General features: G+C 40.6%; 1 protein-coding gene across 2 annotated transcripts in view; it reads right to left on the bottom strand.

Moving 5' to 3' along the window:
- The window catches only part of lsp1a (lymphocyte specific protein 1 a), a 378,182-nt gene that overhangs the window by 46,012 nt on the left and 314,115 nt on the right, over positions 1 to 18,055 (bottom strand). For both annotated transcript variants that reach the window (XM_041197226.1, XM_041197227.1), the window contains exons 7-11: positions 16,654 to 16,695; positions 14,244 to 14,287; positions 12,490 to 12,571; positions 10,816 to 10,947; positions 8,635 to 8,733 (exon numbers count right to left, since the gene is read on the bottom strand). In XM_041197226.1, coding sequence (XP_041053160.1) covers positions 8,635 to 8,733; positions 10,816 to 10,947; positions 12,490 to 12,571; positions 14,244 to 14,287; positions 16,654 to 16,695 — 399 coding nt within the window. The remainder of the gene's footprint in view (positions 1 to 8,634; positions 8,734 to 10,815; positions 10,948 to 12,489; positions 12,572 to 14,243; positions 14,288 to 16,653; positions 16,696 to 18,055) is intronic.

Raw genomic sequence — 18,055 nt, 5'->3', positions numbered from 1 at the left:
TTCCCTGGCCTTGTGCTTTACTTCTTACTTCAGGAGATCACATGCCAGTATTAATTTAGTAAATTCCCATGCCAACCATCCCAGAGTTACAGTCAATTTGCACGGAATTGTGGGAGGATTTTATGCTTTTGTTAGTCTCAGGGGATCAAATTGAAACTGCCCAAAGTTTATTTGTATAGGACAGTCAGAGGTTGTATAGGACAGTTACTGTCTCCCTATATAATGACTGCCTAAGAGGAAGGACTCTGGCCTGAGCTGGATACAATCTCAGGTTTCATAGGTGAAATGGCAGTTTGCCAACTAGCAGTGCTGAAAAAAAAATTTCAAAAGGAGCTTGGTTGTGAAAGAACCAGAACAATGAGCTCTTTGCCTTTATTTTTGCTTTTATTTTGTTTTTCCCCCTGGATGTTCCACTTGTTGCATACAGAAGGTAGGCTGGACCTGGTTTGTATCTCACAGTCAATGTGATCACAGCGCCTGGCTTTAATCACACTATGGTGTCGGAGAGGAAATTTCCAGATTGCCTCTGTTGTGGGCTGGCCGAGTTGTACTATTAATGATAGAGTTGACCAGCAGACACCTCTTGGGTGGAAACATTAAGTTTATTTATAATATACTCAGCAGCAACTACTCGTGTGCTTTCAACTCCATCTCTATCTCTACAGACTTCTGAGGTAGCCTGCGCTACTCTCATATTGGTTACTACAGATAATGTGTACTTCCTTAACAAGTATTATTCTTAAAGGTACATTGCACACTAAATAAACCATAATTACCAAAGCCTCTGAATTGGCTGGTGGTTTTATTTCAATCACAAAGAGTGTGTTTAAAGATAAGAAATTAACTCTTGAGCTATATCACACCAATATTCATATTTTAAAGAATGGCAATGTAATCAGCTCTTTCAAATCAGCTGAGAACCATTAATTGTCCAAAGCTGACATTCAGCACTCAGTGTACAAAGACACAGAGGTCAGTCTTTCTTCAATTTCACAAAGAAGAGGGGAAGTTGTGTACAGTATTCACTATTGCCTGCTCACATGACTATAGGAAAAATAAAAGTTATTTATCAATTGATATATATAATGGACATTACAGAGGAACACAAGATAGCAGTGCATTAATTCAATTCAGAGTAAATGGCCTCAGTGCCTAGCAAAGGGAGGTCAAAACATCAACTAATTTCCCTCTCGTGTCTTCCACCAGGGAGTTTTCACAGGAAGTGTGCATGAGCGTACTCAGTGGTCACATTAATTAAAACAGTTCAACAGTTATTCCTAAAATGAATCCTTAGAAGGCATGGAGATTAAGGTTTGTGGAAGGTTTCCTCCTCCTTATTTATTATCCAGTGATCCCTCCTAGTATATTTTAATCAGAAGCCGCATTTACACTTTTGAAGTGACACTTTTTCGCCTTTTTTCTTGAAGGTGCTGACTCCTGCTGGGCACAGTTCCAGAGGCAGAGTTAACTTGCTCAAATATCCTTCTTTCATGCATGAGCTGGGACAGGGACTATCCCTTCAGAGAGGACAGCACCTGCTTCTACCCTATATCCACATGTGCACTGAACAACAAGAATTATTGGATCCCAATCAGGAATCTTATCTAATGCTTTTCTCTCTCTCATCTAGATTCACCAAGGACAATGATAGCCTGACATACTGGTCTTGATCACAGCTGTAAATGATTCTCTACATCATATTTTAAAAATAGGTGTCTGTAAGAGGTTTTACTTTAGCAGATTGCGATCAGCAGCAAACATTCAGATAATTCCACAGCAGGCTAAGCTTGCAAACGACCTTGATGGTCTTGTCTTACTCTCTAGCCAGTTTAGGTTCACTTCTTTGTTGGGTATGCACTGCCCCCAGATTCAATGGCTTCACCATTAGCAACACCATTTGAGGAACAGCACCAGGAGGCTGCAGAGTGGCAGCAATGTAAAAGGGCTTTATAACTTGTAATCCACTCTCTGCCCTTTCAGTAACCAGGCTGGTTAGCTGCACAATGACCAAAAAATGTCTAATATTTGTTTTCTTTTAGAAAATTTAATTAGAAAGTCATTCACTTTGTGAGGACTATTATTCATTAAAATCACATGCGGATGGGAAAGTTTCCTTGGTAATGACTTGCCTGGTACTATCAATGGGAAATCTCTACTGAGCTGCAAACCTTGAATTTAAGGAAAGAAAAGGCCACAATGTGCTGCATATCACCCATGGTGTGTATGATAAGGAGGGGACCTTAGTCCTTATCTACCTCCGTCAGACTTTATTATACTGAAATATGTGAACTAGAGAGAGAGCTGGCAGTTGTAAATATCAACAAGAAGCCACGGCATAATGTGGTAAGGAGTTCACATGGACTTTGGTGACTATTACCATTTGTATGACGTAGACGTTTCCAGCAGCAAACATCTGTGGGTGGCACTTCAAACTGTAATATAAATGAGGGGGTGTGTATGAATCCAGATGCTCAGGACATCATGGAATAGGTTTTCCACCATTTTTCCACCGATTTCCTGGTCCACCCAAGGCAGCCAATGAAGGAAAATTAGGCAGTAAAAGCTGAAGCCAGGACTCTGCCCCAAGAAAGCTACCTGAATAATTTTCCTCTTGCCCACTGAAGGAAGGAAATGAGCATTGTCTGCTGCATCCTCATAGTATTTCCTATAAATAACAATGGCTGGGTGGGTTACACTTCATTTTTCTCCCCTACCATGCAAGGTAAAGGCTACCATGGCAAACAACATGACTACAAAGCAGGCATAGGGTGGGGCCTGCTTGTGGTGGGCCACAGTTCTCCATTGTTGAAAGCCACAAGGGACCCAAGAGAAACTTGTGGGTAAGTCTTAAAATAAATGTTTACATTAAGAGGAAAGTTAAATAACCAAGTTGCTTTAAAGAATTTAAGTATTTTAAAAGTATATTTAAAAGTTGCAAAGGTTGATTTTAAAAGTATATTTAAGAATTGTAAAGATTACTTTTGCGACTGGATGGGAAAAACCGTCAGGATCTCAGGAGTAGGGTTAAGGGTGAAGGATTGTGGAGGAGTGGTGGAAGATGGGCTGGAGTGGAGGCTGATGTCCAGATTTGACTGACTTGGCGCAGAATAGCCATGAAAACGTTCGCCAAAAGCTTGTAACCAATTGTGTCAGGCATAAAATTTCATCCTGATTGCAACTGACAATTTAAAAGTTATACGAATAAATTATTTGCAATCACTTTTAACCGAGTCCTGGCATATGTAATTGGGAACCCTAAAGGGAGGATGGTTCTCCATCCACCACCATCCCCTCCCCCCCTCCACCATCATCCACAACTGTTTTTTCTCCCACAGACCTCTTTCTGCTTCTGCATTGTGAAGGAACAGGAAGATCAGAAGTATGAGCATAGTCTGCACAGGCACTGTAGATGGCCTCTGGCTCTTGCAGGGTGGTACCCGGGCCTCCCTGCCTGAAGATCCAGCTGGACCTTTCAGGAGGCTGTGCTTCCTTCACAAACCAATAACTGCTCTCAAGTCAACAGCAGGCAAAGAGATCACAAGGGAGACCATCGACTGAAAAATGTGAGACCGCTGCCCAAAACATTTCCTCTCTCTGAGCATGCTATCACTGCTAGACAGCTGATTGCCAACTTCTCAGAAGTCACTTCACCTGTCTAGTACTTTGCTCACCTTCAGCTGCACTTCTCTGCAGCCAGCCTTCACCATGACACAGGGACAGCCTAAGCAACTGCACCTTGCACCTCTGATGAGACAAACACAGAGGCACTATAGTCATGAAGCACACAGCACCAGCTGCCTTCTCCTCAGCCACATGCCCTTACACAGGGCAAAGGAGATAGACAGCAAGATCCAGCTGGACATGAAAGGTCAGTAAGATGAGAGTGAGTGTTAGTTTTGCTGTTCAGATGGGCATGTGAGGCGCCTGAGAGAGAAGAATGAGTGTTGCTGCAATGTATGTTGTTCTGAGGAGTGCTGTGCAGGAAAATGCATAGAAGTCAAAGCGTGGGCTTGGCACCTGAAAGTGTTAATGCCATTCACCTCTTCTGGCTCCTGAAGTCCTAGATCCTCTTGGTACTGTCTGTAGGCTGGAGGGAAAATACTTCTGCTGATGACCTTCTTTGCCATTTCCATTCATGCCTGCTTGGTTGGAAGGTTGTCCTCTTCTTCCTGAGCTTGGGAGAGCTCACCTCACTACAGTCCTTCAGATCCCACAGCAAGACTTCCAGGTAAGAGTGAGGCACCCAGACAGCTGTATCTCCAGGTTTCCTCTCCAGTCCTCTGGATGCTGCAGTCTCAAATTTCAAAAGTCCAAGTGCAGGTTCAGCATTCTAACCCATATCATAGCCCTCTTAATCAGAGATCCTTCTTCGGATGCGTCATCCTAGCCGCCTTCCCTGGTTGGCTGAGGAACCCAGACGTGGGCTGGTAATGTCGTGTTCTTGGAAGAGTCTCAACAAAGCTCACTTCTTCACCATTCTGATTCCCCACCCTCAAATGCACCACCCCCCCCACCCCCACCACCATTTCAGCAGAGGCTAAGTTGATAAAATCCTGTCCTTTTATGTTTAAATTCTAGCTTGACTTTTGCGTTTGAGAACTTGCTGCCTTAGGAATTCCCTGAATATAATCAAAACTGAAACATCCATCAATGATTCCACTAGGGGACCGACACATTCACTACACACATTTCAACTCAGAAAAACACAAACTCAACTTCACTTGAACAATGCAATTGTTGGGAACTTGATGCCAAGTCAGCGCTTCAGTTACACGTGCCACTTGGGTCCCTCACCATCCATTTATAAATATAAACGGATGATAAGAACATTCAAAAAGCTCTCCCAGCCTCAGCTGAGCTGTTGGAATAGGGAGGCACATGCAGGTTGAACACAGTCCAGGTGTTTCTCCAACTAGGAATTAAAAGAATCATCTCCGGCTGTTATTGCACACCTCTTTATGGTATGCTGAGGAACAGCATCAGTGGAGGAGGTCACCTGCCTACCAACCCATCACCCCAGCCGCAGAATGATTTAGAGACAAAAGCCGGAAAAAGTTAAATATTTCAGGGGATCTCAAAAATAATCAAAGGTGCTTCAAATGGATTTTTTCTTTCAAAAATATTTTTATAACACCTAATTTGTCATACATTAAAGATTTACACTAGAAGGAATTTGTAATTCCTTCTAGAGTTAAAATCAATTGTGCATATTTGTATTTTATCACCAACTGAAATTGAATGTTGCTTCAACAGCATTGTGAGAACATTCCACAATTTGGGATTAGGGGCTACCTCAAAGGATTTACTTTTGCCCATTGTTGCCACATTTGTAGGGAACTTGGTGAACCCTGAATGCTAAAAAGGAGTTCAGTATATACTTCATTGTAGAGGGGAAGTTCCCCAAACTATTGTGGGCTTCAACTCCAAGACATGGCTGTCACTCAAATCTAACTTCAGAACTGAGATGCCTTTGGGTTCTACAACCTGAGAATGCCATCAAGGTTGAAGAGGAGATACTGGCACAAATGGATTCAATGCCCAAGATCCCAACATAACATGGAATGACACTGGGACTTCCTAGGGAGAAGTCCAGGACCCAGAATCATCCTGATCTCAGTAAAAGTAGTGACGTGGGATGATAAACTTAGGCTCAGTATCTTGACCTGGTTAGTGAGCGGTAATCTCATTCCTCGTCTTAGTTCATCACTTTGCTGAAAAATGTGGGAGTACAGATGCTAGGTGAGGACTGGACAAAGCTCAGCCATGGTGCCTCTCCTTGTGCAACAGACACTCATTAAATGGAGCCTAATTTTAACTCTGTGCAAGTAAATAGGTTTCAAGTGAGCTGAAATCTCACTGACTCAAGTCAAAGAATAGCACTTTAGGTACTGGATGATACCCAAGATCCTTGGACACATAGCCCAGCAAGCATCAGCATTTTTAAAATGAGGAAGGAACTGAGGGAGAACAATGATATTGCTTTGGTTTTCTCCTTGTCTATAGTACAGGGAAGATAATTTCCATGAAAGGGATTGCTCCCTTCACCAAAATAACCTTCTCTGGTTAATTCTCTTCTCAAATATAATGATGTGAAACAACATAGCATATTACAACTCACCAAGATTTTACTGGAAAGTTCTACACCCTGACCTAGAAAACTCCACAAAATTTATTCCTAAAGAATTTGTTCATAAAGACTGAAAAAGGACCTGCAAGAATGTTGGATAGTATATCCTCAGGGTATTTTGCTACAAAGAAACCCCCAAGAAACCTCAGTGAATAGAAAGGAATGCATTCTCAGCTCCAGGGTAACCATCTCCTGCTATTAAATTCGTCACACATGCCAAACTGGCTACTTTTCAACACGCCTTGCAGTTTGTTAAGAGATGTCAGGAAAATTACCTTATGATACAGCCAAGGCACAGGATGATTTAAAAAAAGGCACAGAGGATGCAGAAGGAGAGAAATAGTCAGAGCCAGAGGCTACCGAGAGGTAAAGCAAATCCAAGGTTTGGAGAAAGCCTGAAGAGAAGAAAAAGAACGAATAGGCACAGAATGAAAAACAATGTCTACTCAAAGATTTAAGACCTTAACTAAAGTAAGAAAACCTTAAAATTCCCTCCTTTTGCCAATTAATGAAAGATATCCATGTTTCCCAAAGATCACAAAACTCTGTGGGATGCATTGATTGTTAATTTGTCAGTCATTCTTCTCCAGTAAAGTGACACAAATAATAATGAGGTGAATGATCAATTAGTTAAGCTTTTTCATTGCATTTGTTAAGGGAGAACACTGGCTGAATGGGCGGAACCTTCGTTAGCATCCCCTCCAAAGGGCAACGGTTATGGAAAAAGTCAGCATTTTCTTGGTACTACACTGGAGCGATAGCCTGGATTGAGCTGTGTAGCTTGAGCCCTCACCTTCGAACTCGGTGGCAAGACCCTCACATTCTCAAGCTTAAGCTACAAACTAATTCTACATTTGTTTGCTTTGATGCAGTTGACTTTCTGTTAGAAAAGCTTAATAATATCAATCAATAATAACACTATGACACAAGATGGAAATCAGCACAAAATCAATTAATCTATTGAAAAGAACGTCAGTTTAATGTCTGGTTTGTCTCTTGTGGATTGTCAGAAACCTTGCTCAATAAACAATCAGACAGCAACCAGGCTTTGGAATACTCACTGCTGTCAATGGAAAAAACAGCACGTGGTGGTAGCTTTTATTATGCTGTATTGTTATATTGATCTATTCACCGCTCAATAAAACTCCAGCCTCTCACCCATCCAGGTTTCCATTACACAAAAAGAAAAAAAAAATTGGCTATGAATCAGAATTAGATAAAAATTGCTGGAAGTAAAAAGAAGACAGCTTAACATTTATCTAATGAAGAGTCTGTGCCCAAAATGTTAACCTATTTTTTGGATGCTGCTGGATTTGCTGTGTATTTGCAGCATTCCTAATTTTACAATCATATGTTCTATACAATAATCCTTTGACTAAAGTACAGTCCAGGAATCTGTCATTTTAAGTGTTAAGTGCATACTTCATTATCTCTATAGTCTACATTGTGGCTCTTGAGACTGCCCTGGTGGACTTTTTAGTTGCTGTTTAGATACATTTAGGGAAACAAATATTGTAGTGAGTCAAAAGATTTGTAGAAAATGATCTCAGGGTTCTGTGGTCATTCTTAAGTCATAAGGTAGCCCCACTGGATCCTAACTAATCATAGTTATCCATTGATACATTTGGCACAGTATAAGATCATGCCCATCAGTTCAGTGGCACATTATGGCAAAAAGGATTTTCTTTTTAGTTCACTAACTACCTGAAAAGATGCACAAGTTCCATTTTTTTTCCTTCTGTATTTTCTTCCACAGGAATGGTAATTTCAGGGTGAGGCATGTCTTGGCAAGTGCAGGACATTCTCAGTCACCTCTCACCCACGTGGCCCTGCTTAATGTGTGAGCCAAGACTTTGAATGTTAACACATTTAATTGACTGTGGAGGTCGCCTGACATCCACACGAGTACATTCCAGTAGGAGCCATCTGAACTTAATTTAGGTCAATGCTCTGACTAGAAATTGACCCTGGGATGTTTATAATTCCTTTTCTAATTAAAAATAATAGTTGTCCCCTCCATTCTTAACACACCAAAAACTCCAATGGTATATTAATTTGTTGGACATGTGGCTTAATAGCCTAGGTTTCCAGATGAGCATTATTTTAATGCTTATGCTATTTTGCTTGCAATAAATAGGTTAATGGCAGCATTAAAATAATGCCAATTAGAAAATTTAGGCTAATAGACTTAAAGGCAGATATGCCCTTCACGCTAACTTTTTATTCATTAGTTGCATCATGTTTATAATCGCTCCCAGGGGGCAAAAAACAAACTTAAATCTAATTTTTTGTTGCTCGAGATACCTGTGATGCATTTTTTTTTTGCCGGTTTAACATCAATTACTGTTGTTCATCATGAGCTCAAACCACAAGGGACTAGCTCTCAGTGCAAAAATATAGTACAGAAAGGGAACTGTCCCCCCTTCAAAACACTATGTTGTGATAAACGTTTGCCACTGCAATGGAAAGCCAACTAAACGTCAGAGTGTAGATATATGTTTCCTTACAGTTGGTTTGGAGGGGCTGGCCCTGGGACTTGCTTCTGGGTTCTTGCTCACCCACTGATTGATGAGGTCACAAACACCTACTTTCAGTCCGTCAGTATCCTGGATTTAAAAATAAATGAGATTAGTGGCAAGGGGGGCGGGGGGGGGGGGGGATTGGGAAAGAGACAACACATTCATTATCGAAATGATTATTTCTAAAATACTGAGCAAATCATTCACAACGGCCTTTTTAAGATCTTGCTGAGTAGGAGACAGGATTACATTTCTGACAATCACTCTTTAGTTAGCATAAATTGACAGTGCATTCAGAGATCAATGGCAGGCCAGCATTGCTTTTCCATCTGTTTCTAGCCAAGGATTTGCTAAAACGTAACAAAAGCTCATTAGAATCTGGGAGTATAGGAAAGAACAACATGAACGATGAGACACTGTCCAAACAGACCAATCCCACCTGACAAAAGCATCATGCACTAAGTATGTACTGAAACAGAAAACTTATGTAAATGCCTAAGGCACATCCTAAGAGCATCCTTCCCCTGTAAATTAATAGGACAGTAATTTGGAATTAATAGGCCGGTTACAGAAAATTGAGGGGAAGTCCCATACTAATCTGATGGAAAACACAATGCACTTTTGTTTTTGGAGTGACAACAACAACAATTTGCATTTGTATAGTGGCTTAACGCAGGGAAAAAAAAAGGTCCCCAGTTTCTTCAGAGGCTTGTGGAAAAATGAATTCTATGTAAGGAGAGGGAGGTGACCAAAAACAAGAGTTGGGTTTTTGAGGAAGTCTGAAAGAAGAGGGAGATACAGAGGCAGAGGGAGAATTTCAGGGAGTGGAATCTGGATGGCTGAAGGCAGAAGACAGAGCAAAGGTAAAGCAAGGTAATAACGGGGCTGAAGTTAGAAAAGTGGAGATTTTGGGGTTTGGGGGAATGGGGCAGCAATAATTTGTATTACTGTCTGACGTTACGGGGACAGATAGGCCAGGGCCATAAATGAATCTTACAGAAGGATAAGAACTAGAAATTTGAGGTGTTTGAGTATCAGAAGCAAATATAGATCAGCAAGGATGGAAGCAATAAGCAAGAAGGACTTAGTTCAGGGTAAAATCTGGTCTTTTTGGTGGAAAGGATATGGCATTGGAAGCTGAACTTGAAGTCAAATAGTGTAATGCACTATCCTGTCTCCCTGCTTTTTGTGAAACACAGTAATAGAGGTTAGCAAGACCAGCATGAGGAGAAATCCAGAGACTGAAAAGAGAAATCACAGAAACAGGCAGTGTTATTGCTCCACTCAAGCCTCCTCCCATCTTTCCTCATCTAAATCCATCACTGTAACCACCTACTCCCTCATATGCTTTCTTAGCGGAATGAATGCTTAATTCCATTATTATTCACCAGACTTGATAAATTGTTGGCAAGGAACCACTAATGTTCCAATTCGAACTCATTTTTAAGACTGACACACACAGTTCTGAAGACAACTGCATTTTTTAAAAAATGTATGTCGATTTATCTCAGTGCTTAATATACTGGTATAAGGCATCAAATTAAATAAATGATAATCCATAGCTTCTGGAGCCTAAGACACCACTTGAATGACCAATAAATTTGTCTGCACTTCACGCATTCACTATTTGCCTGAACTTTCAACTTCCTCAAATTTCCCTCAGTTTGGAACATCAGTGTTTGCACAGTAACAGCAAATAATATACAGAGAACTGATTTACGGTAAAGAACCTCATTTTTATTTTCTAAGGAAGCAACTAAAGTTTAAGAATGCTAAAAATTATTCTTGGCTGGCTTGGGAATAGCTGGACAAAAAGCTGTGATAAACCTGTGTATTTTATTTCCCCTTATTCTAATGAGGTGAATTTTTAAAATTTGGATACTGATCCCCATGTAACAAAATATTGGCAGTTCTCATTCACAGCAGCTTTCTCAAGGTATCTTGAAAAGGAAGGCCTTTTGCAGTACCTATGGTTCTGAATAGAAATACAGGAAATGACAGCTGGCAAAGGCTTGGATTTTCAAAATTAAGCTGAAAGACCTTGCTGAGTCTTACAGGAGAAAGTAGGTTTCTAGTTCATCCAACTACAGATGTCAAGCCAAGTAGATCAGTGAGCACTTGTAGATGGTGGTCCAAGTTGGTTCAGAAGTGACAAAAATAGTCTCTTACCTTACATGGTGTCCCTTTGGTAGCGGAGTTACCTGCGACATCGCCTGCCTCCCATAGGCTCTTCTTGGTGGCAACATCCTCTGGTAGGTTTGGCATGTCCAGTGACGTGTGTCTGAGTGACTTTGTAGTGCTCTGTACGTGGGAGACAGAGTATAATACTATTAAATGAAGGTAAACTAGCATTTATCTGCTGAAGTATCTCCAAAGAATGAATACACCACCCCAACATAATGAGACAGGCAGTTTCTACAGATGCTCACAGCCTAGGTTCAAACACAATGGATGGCCTCTTGGGCAAAATACTAAGTGATTGGCCCATCATTAGAGTGTACCCTAGCAAAGAGTCAGAAACGGCAAAGGGGAGGAAGAAAATTGGCACAGAGAGGAAAAAAATATATAAGGTTGGAAGTTCCTGTTTTATGAGGAAATTGAAAGCATTTCACCAATAATTCAGAAATAAACTTTTAAGTTTACATGAGGAAGTTACAATATTAATTCCTTTGCATTCTATGTTACACCAATAAATCCACTTCAAAAATGATTCATTGGCTGTAAAGCATTTGGGATGTATTGAAGTCATGAAGGATTTGATCATCATCTTTTGCCTTTTCTAACCATTTGCATGAGTACATTTTCAATATTTACTCACTTACAATAATCAATGCTAATGGTATCACAACAGGGTACATGTGGGCAGGGGAAGTGCTTTGGCTCAAGGCTGATAGCATGGCGGAATTCAAATCGGGTAAATTATTAACACAGGGATTACTGAGCTAACAGGGTGCCCTTTAATTTGGTCAAGATTTGCTCGTACTAAGAATTTTTAATACTAGTCAAATGGAACTCTTTCTATTTCAGGATCAGCACCAAACATTTCCAGGTCAGGTACATAATGTTTGGACAGAGAGAAAAGCTACCTCCAGCAATTTTGTTAATGCAAAATTAGGAACAGTTCTCAAACTGTCACCCACACTCAACAGGAAGTAGATGCAGACTGACCCAAGTTCACTTCATGTAGAGCCTGCACTGCTAGCAGAGAGGAGACTTCTACAATGTTAGCTTGATTCAAACCCACATCTGAAGATGTAATCCTCTCAAGCATCTGATTATGTTATTGACACATTTATTTAGTTGCCAGCAGATCCAGGAACACTAACTTATTCTGAAATGTTAAGACTTCTGGCTTGAAAATAATGACAATGGTAATGGACACCTACTACAAATAAAATCAGCTCCTTCTAAACAATAATTCAACAGTGCTCCTTCATTGATTAATTATTTTATATTGATAAATAAATAGTAAATCGCACAATGAGCTTCAGTTTACTATGGGAAGAAATCCATAGTGGTGACAGTCACTTTGCGTAAGCACATTGTGCAAACCAAGGACTTTTCCATTGGGAGGGAGAAAAATTTGAAGGGACAAGGCTTCCTTGTCCAAAAACTAAGACCAGGCCATACTGTAATGAAGGTCAGTCAGCAGGACTAATCAGGTGATTGTCATGTACCTTTCCAACCTCCAATAAGTAACTTCACAAAAGGCTAAAGCAATAAAGCAATGCAGGTTCCACACATATCTAATATTCTTGTAACAATTCCATTTTAAGGGATTAAGGTCTGCAGGTAAAAATCAATATGCATCTGTAGCTGTACAGTGAGTAAAACTCAGATTACCTCAATGGCACTGGTATACTGCTCCAATCGTTCGTCAATCTTTGATATATTAGTTATGGGCTGGGTCTTCTTAATACTGTTACTGTAATTTTCAAAAGAGGTAACTAAAATTATACTTGCAAAAAAAAAAAATGCATTTTGAAAAGTCACACTACAACTTTGAAACATCACAAGTGGAAGCATTATTTCCAATCTTGTGGCGTTATATAGCAATCATATTCAGAAGCATTATGATAATACATGTATGCAACAAGAATAAGAACTTGTATTTATTTATATAATGCCTTTAATTCAGAAAAAAAATCCCAAGGTGCCTCAATAGGTGTGACAAAACATCGACAACAAGCCAAAGAGAAGATAAGATGTGTGACTGAAACCTTTGACAAAAATGTAGGCTTTCAAGGAGAGTCTTAAAAGGTGTTGGTGAAGGGCTGTAAAAGTTTGGAGAGGGAATTAAGGAGCATAGGGCCTTAATGGCTAAAATCACATTTGCTAATGGCGATGGTTGTGAAGGATACAAGAATGTAGTTGATGGTGGTCTTGTTAAAGGTCAAGGCCACAGTATATAGAAGACATGGAGAGGGTGGTATCATGGCTGTGAATATCGGCAGAAGAGTCGTAGATGTAAAGATGTACAGAGCTCAGGAGGGAAGCGAATTGAGAGGAAAGAGGGCAAGGAACATTGAGATAGTGATTGAAATTGCTAAGGATGAGGAGCTGCTTGGTGCAGAGGCTGAGGGGGGAATATGATATCAAAAAACCTAGTGTAGGGTAAACAATGAAGAATTTACAGGAGAGACAAGAGTGCTCAAATAGGATGAGACAATTGACTGAGGAGGTACCACCAGAGGAAGAGACCCCTGTGAGATATGCTGATAAGGACAACACAGCTATTGCAGTGGCTTGGAGGGGACAGACACTGGTAAGTATGGCTAGCTGGGGAGGCTTTGATGCATGCAAGGTTTCTCCATCCAAAAACACAGCAAAGCTTCTGTCAAAGACATTAAAACAAACAATAATTAAGTTGTGATGTTCACAGGTGAATAGACATCCTAGAGGAAAATCTGGTGTTTGTTGCATGGTCAGCAGAGTCCACCGCAGAACCAGATGAACAGGAGAGAGCTGGTGAGCCCCCAGTGTATTCACTGAGTAGGAAAGTCAGAGAGGGAGAGAGAGAGAGAGAGAGGGAATGTACTAGTAGCAGTTACTGTTCTCATGGAGACAGGAATAGATGCCTCAATGGGTTCACTGGAGAGTGTTAAGATTGAGAGAGATCAAAAACTTTTAAAAGGGAGATGGGCTCAGGTGCAGAGCACCAGCTAAAATCCTTAAACGATGAACTCAAGAGATTCTCGGTTACATTGGTACACCGGAGCTTTACGTGAGACAGAAAGCAGAGAGTATGAACGAGTTCAAAGTTAAATTCTCAGGGTCAAGACGTGATGATGAAATGAAGTCAATCCATTGGATGTGCAGAGTGTTAGCTGAGGTGCTGGAAGAAGTTGGTCAGTAGAATAAGCGAGTTGAAATAGAATGCAAAGTCAGCCAAGTGCCAGCCTAATTTGATCCTGGGGTTTGGTGGAGGTGCTTAGTGGACTCAGGTATAAGTAGTAAATATGGTGGAATATCTGAGGAGGGAAGGGCAGTGGGGGATAAACTGAGAAACCAAGAGCCAGGGAAGAGTGAAAGGTAAATTCAGGTGTGAAGAAGGGAGATGATCGGAGGAATAATATTGCTGCAGCAAAGTTTCTCACCTCTTCTTCAGTGAACGGTTCAACGATTCTGTTCTTTCACTGATCTGGAAATCAGAAACACAGCAGAGTTTAAGTTCATGGCAACACAAGTTTTCTTGCCAATTTTGACTTCAGCCAATGCTTTTCATCCTGGGAAATAGATTAGTTCTCATTTGCTGTTACCATGGATATTTCCTCTAGCTTAATTCAGCCTTGTTGCTAAACAAGCCAGAAGAGAAAGAGAAAGTCACAGAGTGAAATCAAGTGACAAACCCCTATCAAGATTAATGAATAAAGTCAAATTACCCATAGAGGAATTAAACCTCAGTATCTGAATGCATGTTTTGGGCAAACTCATTGTCGACATATGTTGCTAGTGAAAGCGTTTTCCAGATGGAAAGCACTACTTGCAATCAAAAATAAGCACAGACAATCATTTTTAAAGAAGAAAGCCCCCTGCCCGTTTCAGTAAAATACACATTCAATTCTTTGTCTTTTTGGTGTGGCATCTTTGAATTAAAAGCTCAAGTGCTAATGGCATCATCAGCTGAAGGAACAAATGATCCAACCAGTACCAAGGAGCAGTTGTTAGTAAGGGGTACTTTAGTAATTGGTGTCTTTACTGATACTAATCCAGTCAGCTGCCACCCAAATTTGGGGTCATTAACCTCTATCCAGGTTACTGACGATGCTTCTACTGACCCCAATTCTAAGTAACTGGAAATCGTTACCTATTTTATTAATTAATTTTAAAATAAAACAAAAAGAAAGTTTTAATTTAGTAATTTTATTGTCTTGATCTCTAAAAGAATTTGAAACGATGAGACTCACTCTTAGCACTCTGTCTTTATGGCGTTCTTCAGTTGAGTGGAAAACTGCAAATTATTCCATGTGTTAGTGATGGATATTATAAAAAGGGCCAAAACAATAAAGTTCTGATTCTGCAGGTTGCAATTTTAACCTGCTCTTTCAGGCAGGTGAGAAGGATGACCCAGAAGGAAAAATGTCCATCTTTAAATATGCAGATTGGTCTTCTCCACCAGGCCAACCTGGTGGCAAAGTGATTGGGGCCAGAAGTATTCAAGAAAGGTAAGTTGGTTTAACTATCTTTTATTTCTTTATGAGCCAGCAGGGGCAGGAGTGGACCTTCAAGCCCCACAAGGAAAATGCAGCCTTTCTTGTACTGGGCATCACTTTCCTTACCCTGATCACACTGCCCTGTCAAGTCCACGACTAACCAGTTAGTGACTGACCGAGATTGCCCCTTTGGTACCCTGGGTGTAGCTTCCAAAAATCTTACTCCACCGTGCCAGTTAATGCTTCCTACCAGAATCAGGACAGAGACTGATGGAGCCCCAGAGGTGAGGCCGAGGAGTTAAAATGTCATATCGTTTCCTGTCAATCTTGGCCCCTGCTGCCAGGGGCAGCCCAGAAGTTAAGAGTGCTGCCACCAGCACAGATGGAACTCAGGGTGTGTGTGTCCTTCCAAATAGTGAAGCCTCAAATTAATCTATGGGAGTCGAGAGATTGAAAAAATTCATTTAAATGGTGAAATGTGGAGTCATTAAGGTGGAGAATAATTAAAATGTTGCATGAAAAAAAGTAAATTGCAAGCTTCAGAGGTGTGGCAGGACATTTGGCAGCTTTGACCCTGAGGTCAAGAGGTGGCATCAGCAACATGAGCAGAAAACAAAAAAAAACTTGAAGGTGGGGGGAGGGGAGAGGAATTTGAATTTGAAAATTGTTCCACAAGCAAGCTGAATCTTCCTGCCTTCAAGGTGGCCCATTACGTACTAGCAGTTGGAGTTTGTAATTGCTGATGCTCAGAAGCTCAGTAAAATGTGGTGATAAAGAGCAGGGAAGTCTTGGGTTTGATTTCTGGTCTGTACTGAATAAGTTGGCCTGAGTGAGAGGAGCATTCTGGGGCACTTCATCTTAATACACTTGGGTGAAGAAAGAAGAAAAAAAAAAAATCAGAAAATGATATATTGAGTAAATTGAGTGACTTAGGCCATGAATGTCTGAGGTTCCATTCCTGTTCTGTGCTAAGTTAGCTGATCTGAGTCAGAATCATGGAAGAGGTCGTACAGCTACACTCAGCACAACTGAAGGAAGCATGACTTGAACACCATCAACCTTGGATAATTAATCCATTTAAACTACTGTCATTCAAAGATTGGGTGATTTATTGTACTTACAAAATAATTAAAATCCCACTAAATAAACTGTCCAAAGATAATGAACATGAGATTTGCATAGGCGATGGCAAAGGCCTCATTGGTCTGATTAGATCCCATCTCTCTAATCGAAAGTGTTCACTAAAGCTTTGAATAAATCGGGAAGAAGAAAAGATAGCAATAATGGAGCAGGTTAAACAGAAATGTTGTTTTGCTGCCTCATTCGCATTTGGTTGTGCATTTCATTAACTCACCAAGCAGGCTGTTTCTGATGTCATCCCTTCGTCATACTCTTTCTGAAATTATAGACACAGGCGATAGGAGATAGGAATGCCATAACAAAAGAGGTAGAAAAATAGTAACAGCCCAAAGATAACCAAGAGCATGTCCGGTTAGTACTACTGACTACTGGCAAAGAGTTACAGGAGACACATCACAGAGAATTCAGTACAGTAATGGCCAAGTTCACTTGTGGTCTGGGAAAACACCCGAGAGACATGGCAGCCTGAAATTCCAACTGGCAGCAGATGAGGCTGCCTCTTTCAAATGCCATATGTTCCACTGGGATTCCAGAAGCTTCAGGTTGTCATGTTTAATGTCTTTCAACAGTTTTCAAGCAGATACTTGCAAAAATAAAGATGGACTCTTGTTTCTGTCTGCATACGGAGGCTGCTGGATAAACCTTCATAGACACAGGTTGCAGAGGTCAGAGAAAGGCCATTTTCTGAACTCTGAAATCTCAGCCCACAAAAGGTATGCATAGGCATTCTCAAATCAGATAATGAAGAATTTGGCTCATGATTCATTTAATTGGATGCTAGAAACTTAATAGTGTGGACAAGTGGTATAGCAGTCCTCTGTATTATGGTATGAAACTGAACACAACTTTTGAGTACTGCATTGCTCAGTTCCTCATTTGAGTCATGTTGAGTAGTGGTTGTGAACTGCAGCATTTACAGCCAAACAGAAAGGAAATTAGAGTTGAGAGTTATGCCTGGGTGGTGATTCACACTTCCAAAGCAAAGCAGTTAACTAACTGAGGGCTTTGGTAACAGCCTGAAAGAAGGGGATGTGCACCACACTCTCGGCTATATAGGTACCACCGCAGGAAGAAGATGGGGGAAATAAATTACAGGAAAATAGAAGTTTATCCAATAATATCCCAGTGAAATAATAGTAAGAAGAAACTGAATAACATAATTTGCTCATTGCTAGTTGTGTTACCACAATGCTGTGTGCCCTTTGTAAAAATAACATGGTCCACATTGTTTGAATAACTGATGTATTGCCAGTTGCTTTCCTTCACTACTTTAATGAAGAATGATTCTCAGCCAGTACATCATATATCAAAATCTATTAATGTATTTCACAGCAACTAAGCAGACCTCAAAAGCCCTGCATACCCATAGTTGATACAGCACTTGATAAGCAGAAAACCTCCAACACGTGGTTACACTGACACATCTGGACGGAATAAGATGCTAAGAATCAGTAATGGCTAGCCTCAATAAGCCTTGAATGTTTCTCCATCAGGTTACTGATTCTTTTCCTCCTGCCTCCTTCCTTTACTTTATTTCCTCCCCTTTTTGCCATAAATCAGTTTGCTCCCTTCTTGGCTTCATTCCAGCAAGTCCATCTGAATTTCCCTTTCCCTGG

This window comes from Carcharodon carcharias, chromosome 10, assembly GCF_017639515.1.
Source record: "Carcharodon carcharias isolate sCarCar2 chromosome 10, sCarCar2.pri, whole genome shotgun sequence".
Lineage (NCBI taxonomy): Eukaryota > Metazoa > Chordata > Chondrichthyes > Lamniformes > Lamnidae > Carcharodon > Carcharodon carcharias.
The sequence above is the reverse complement of the archived record's forward strand: the minus strand, read 5'-3'. Positions and strand labels throughout refer to the sequence as shown.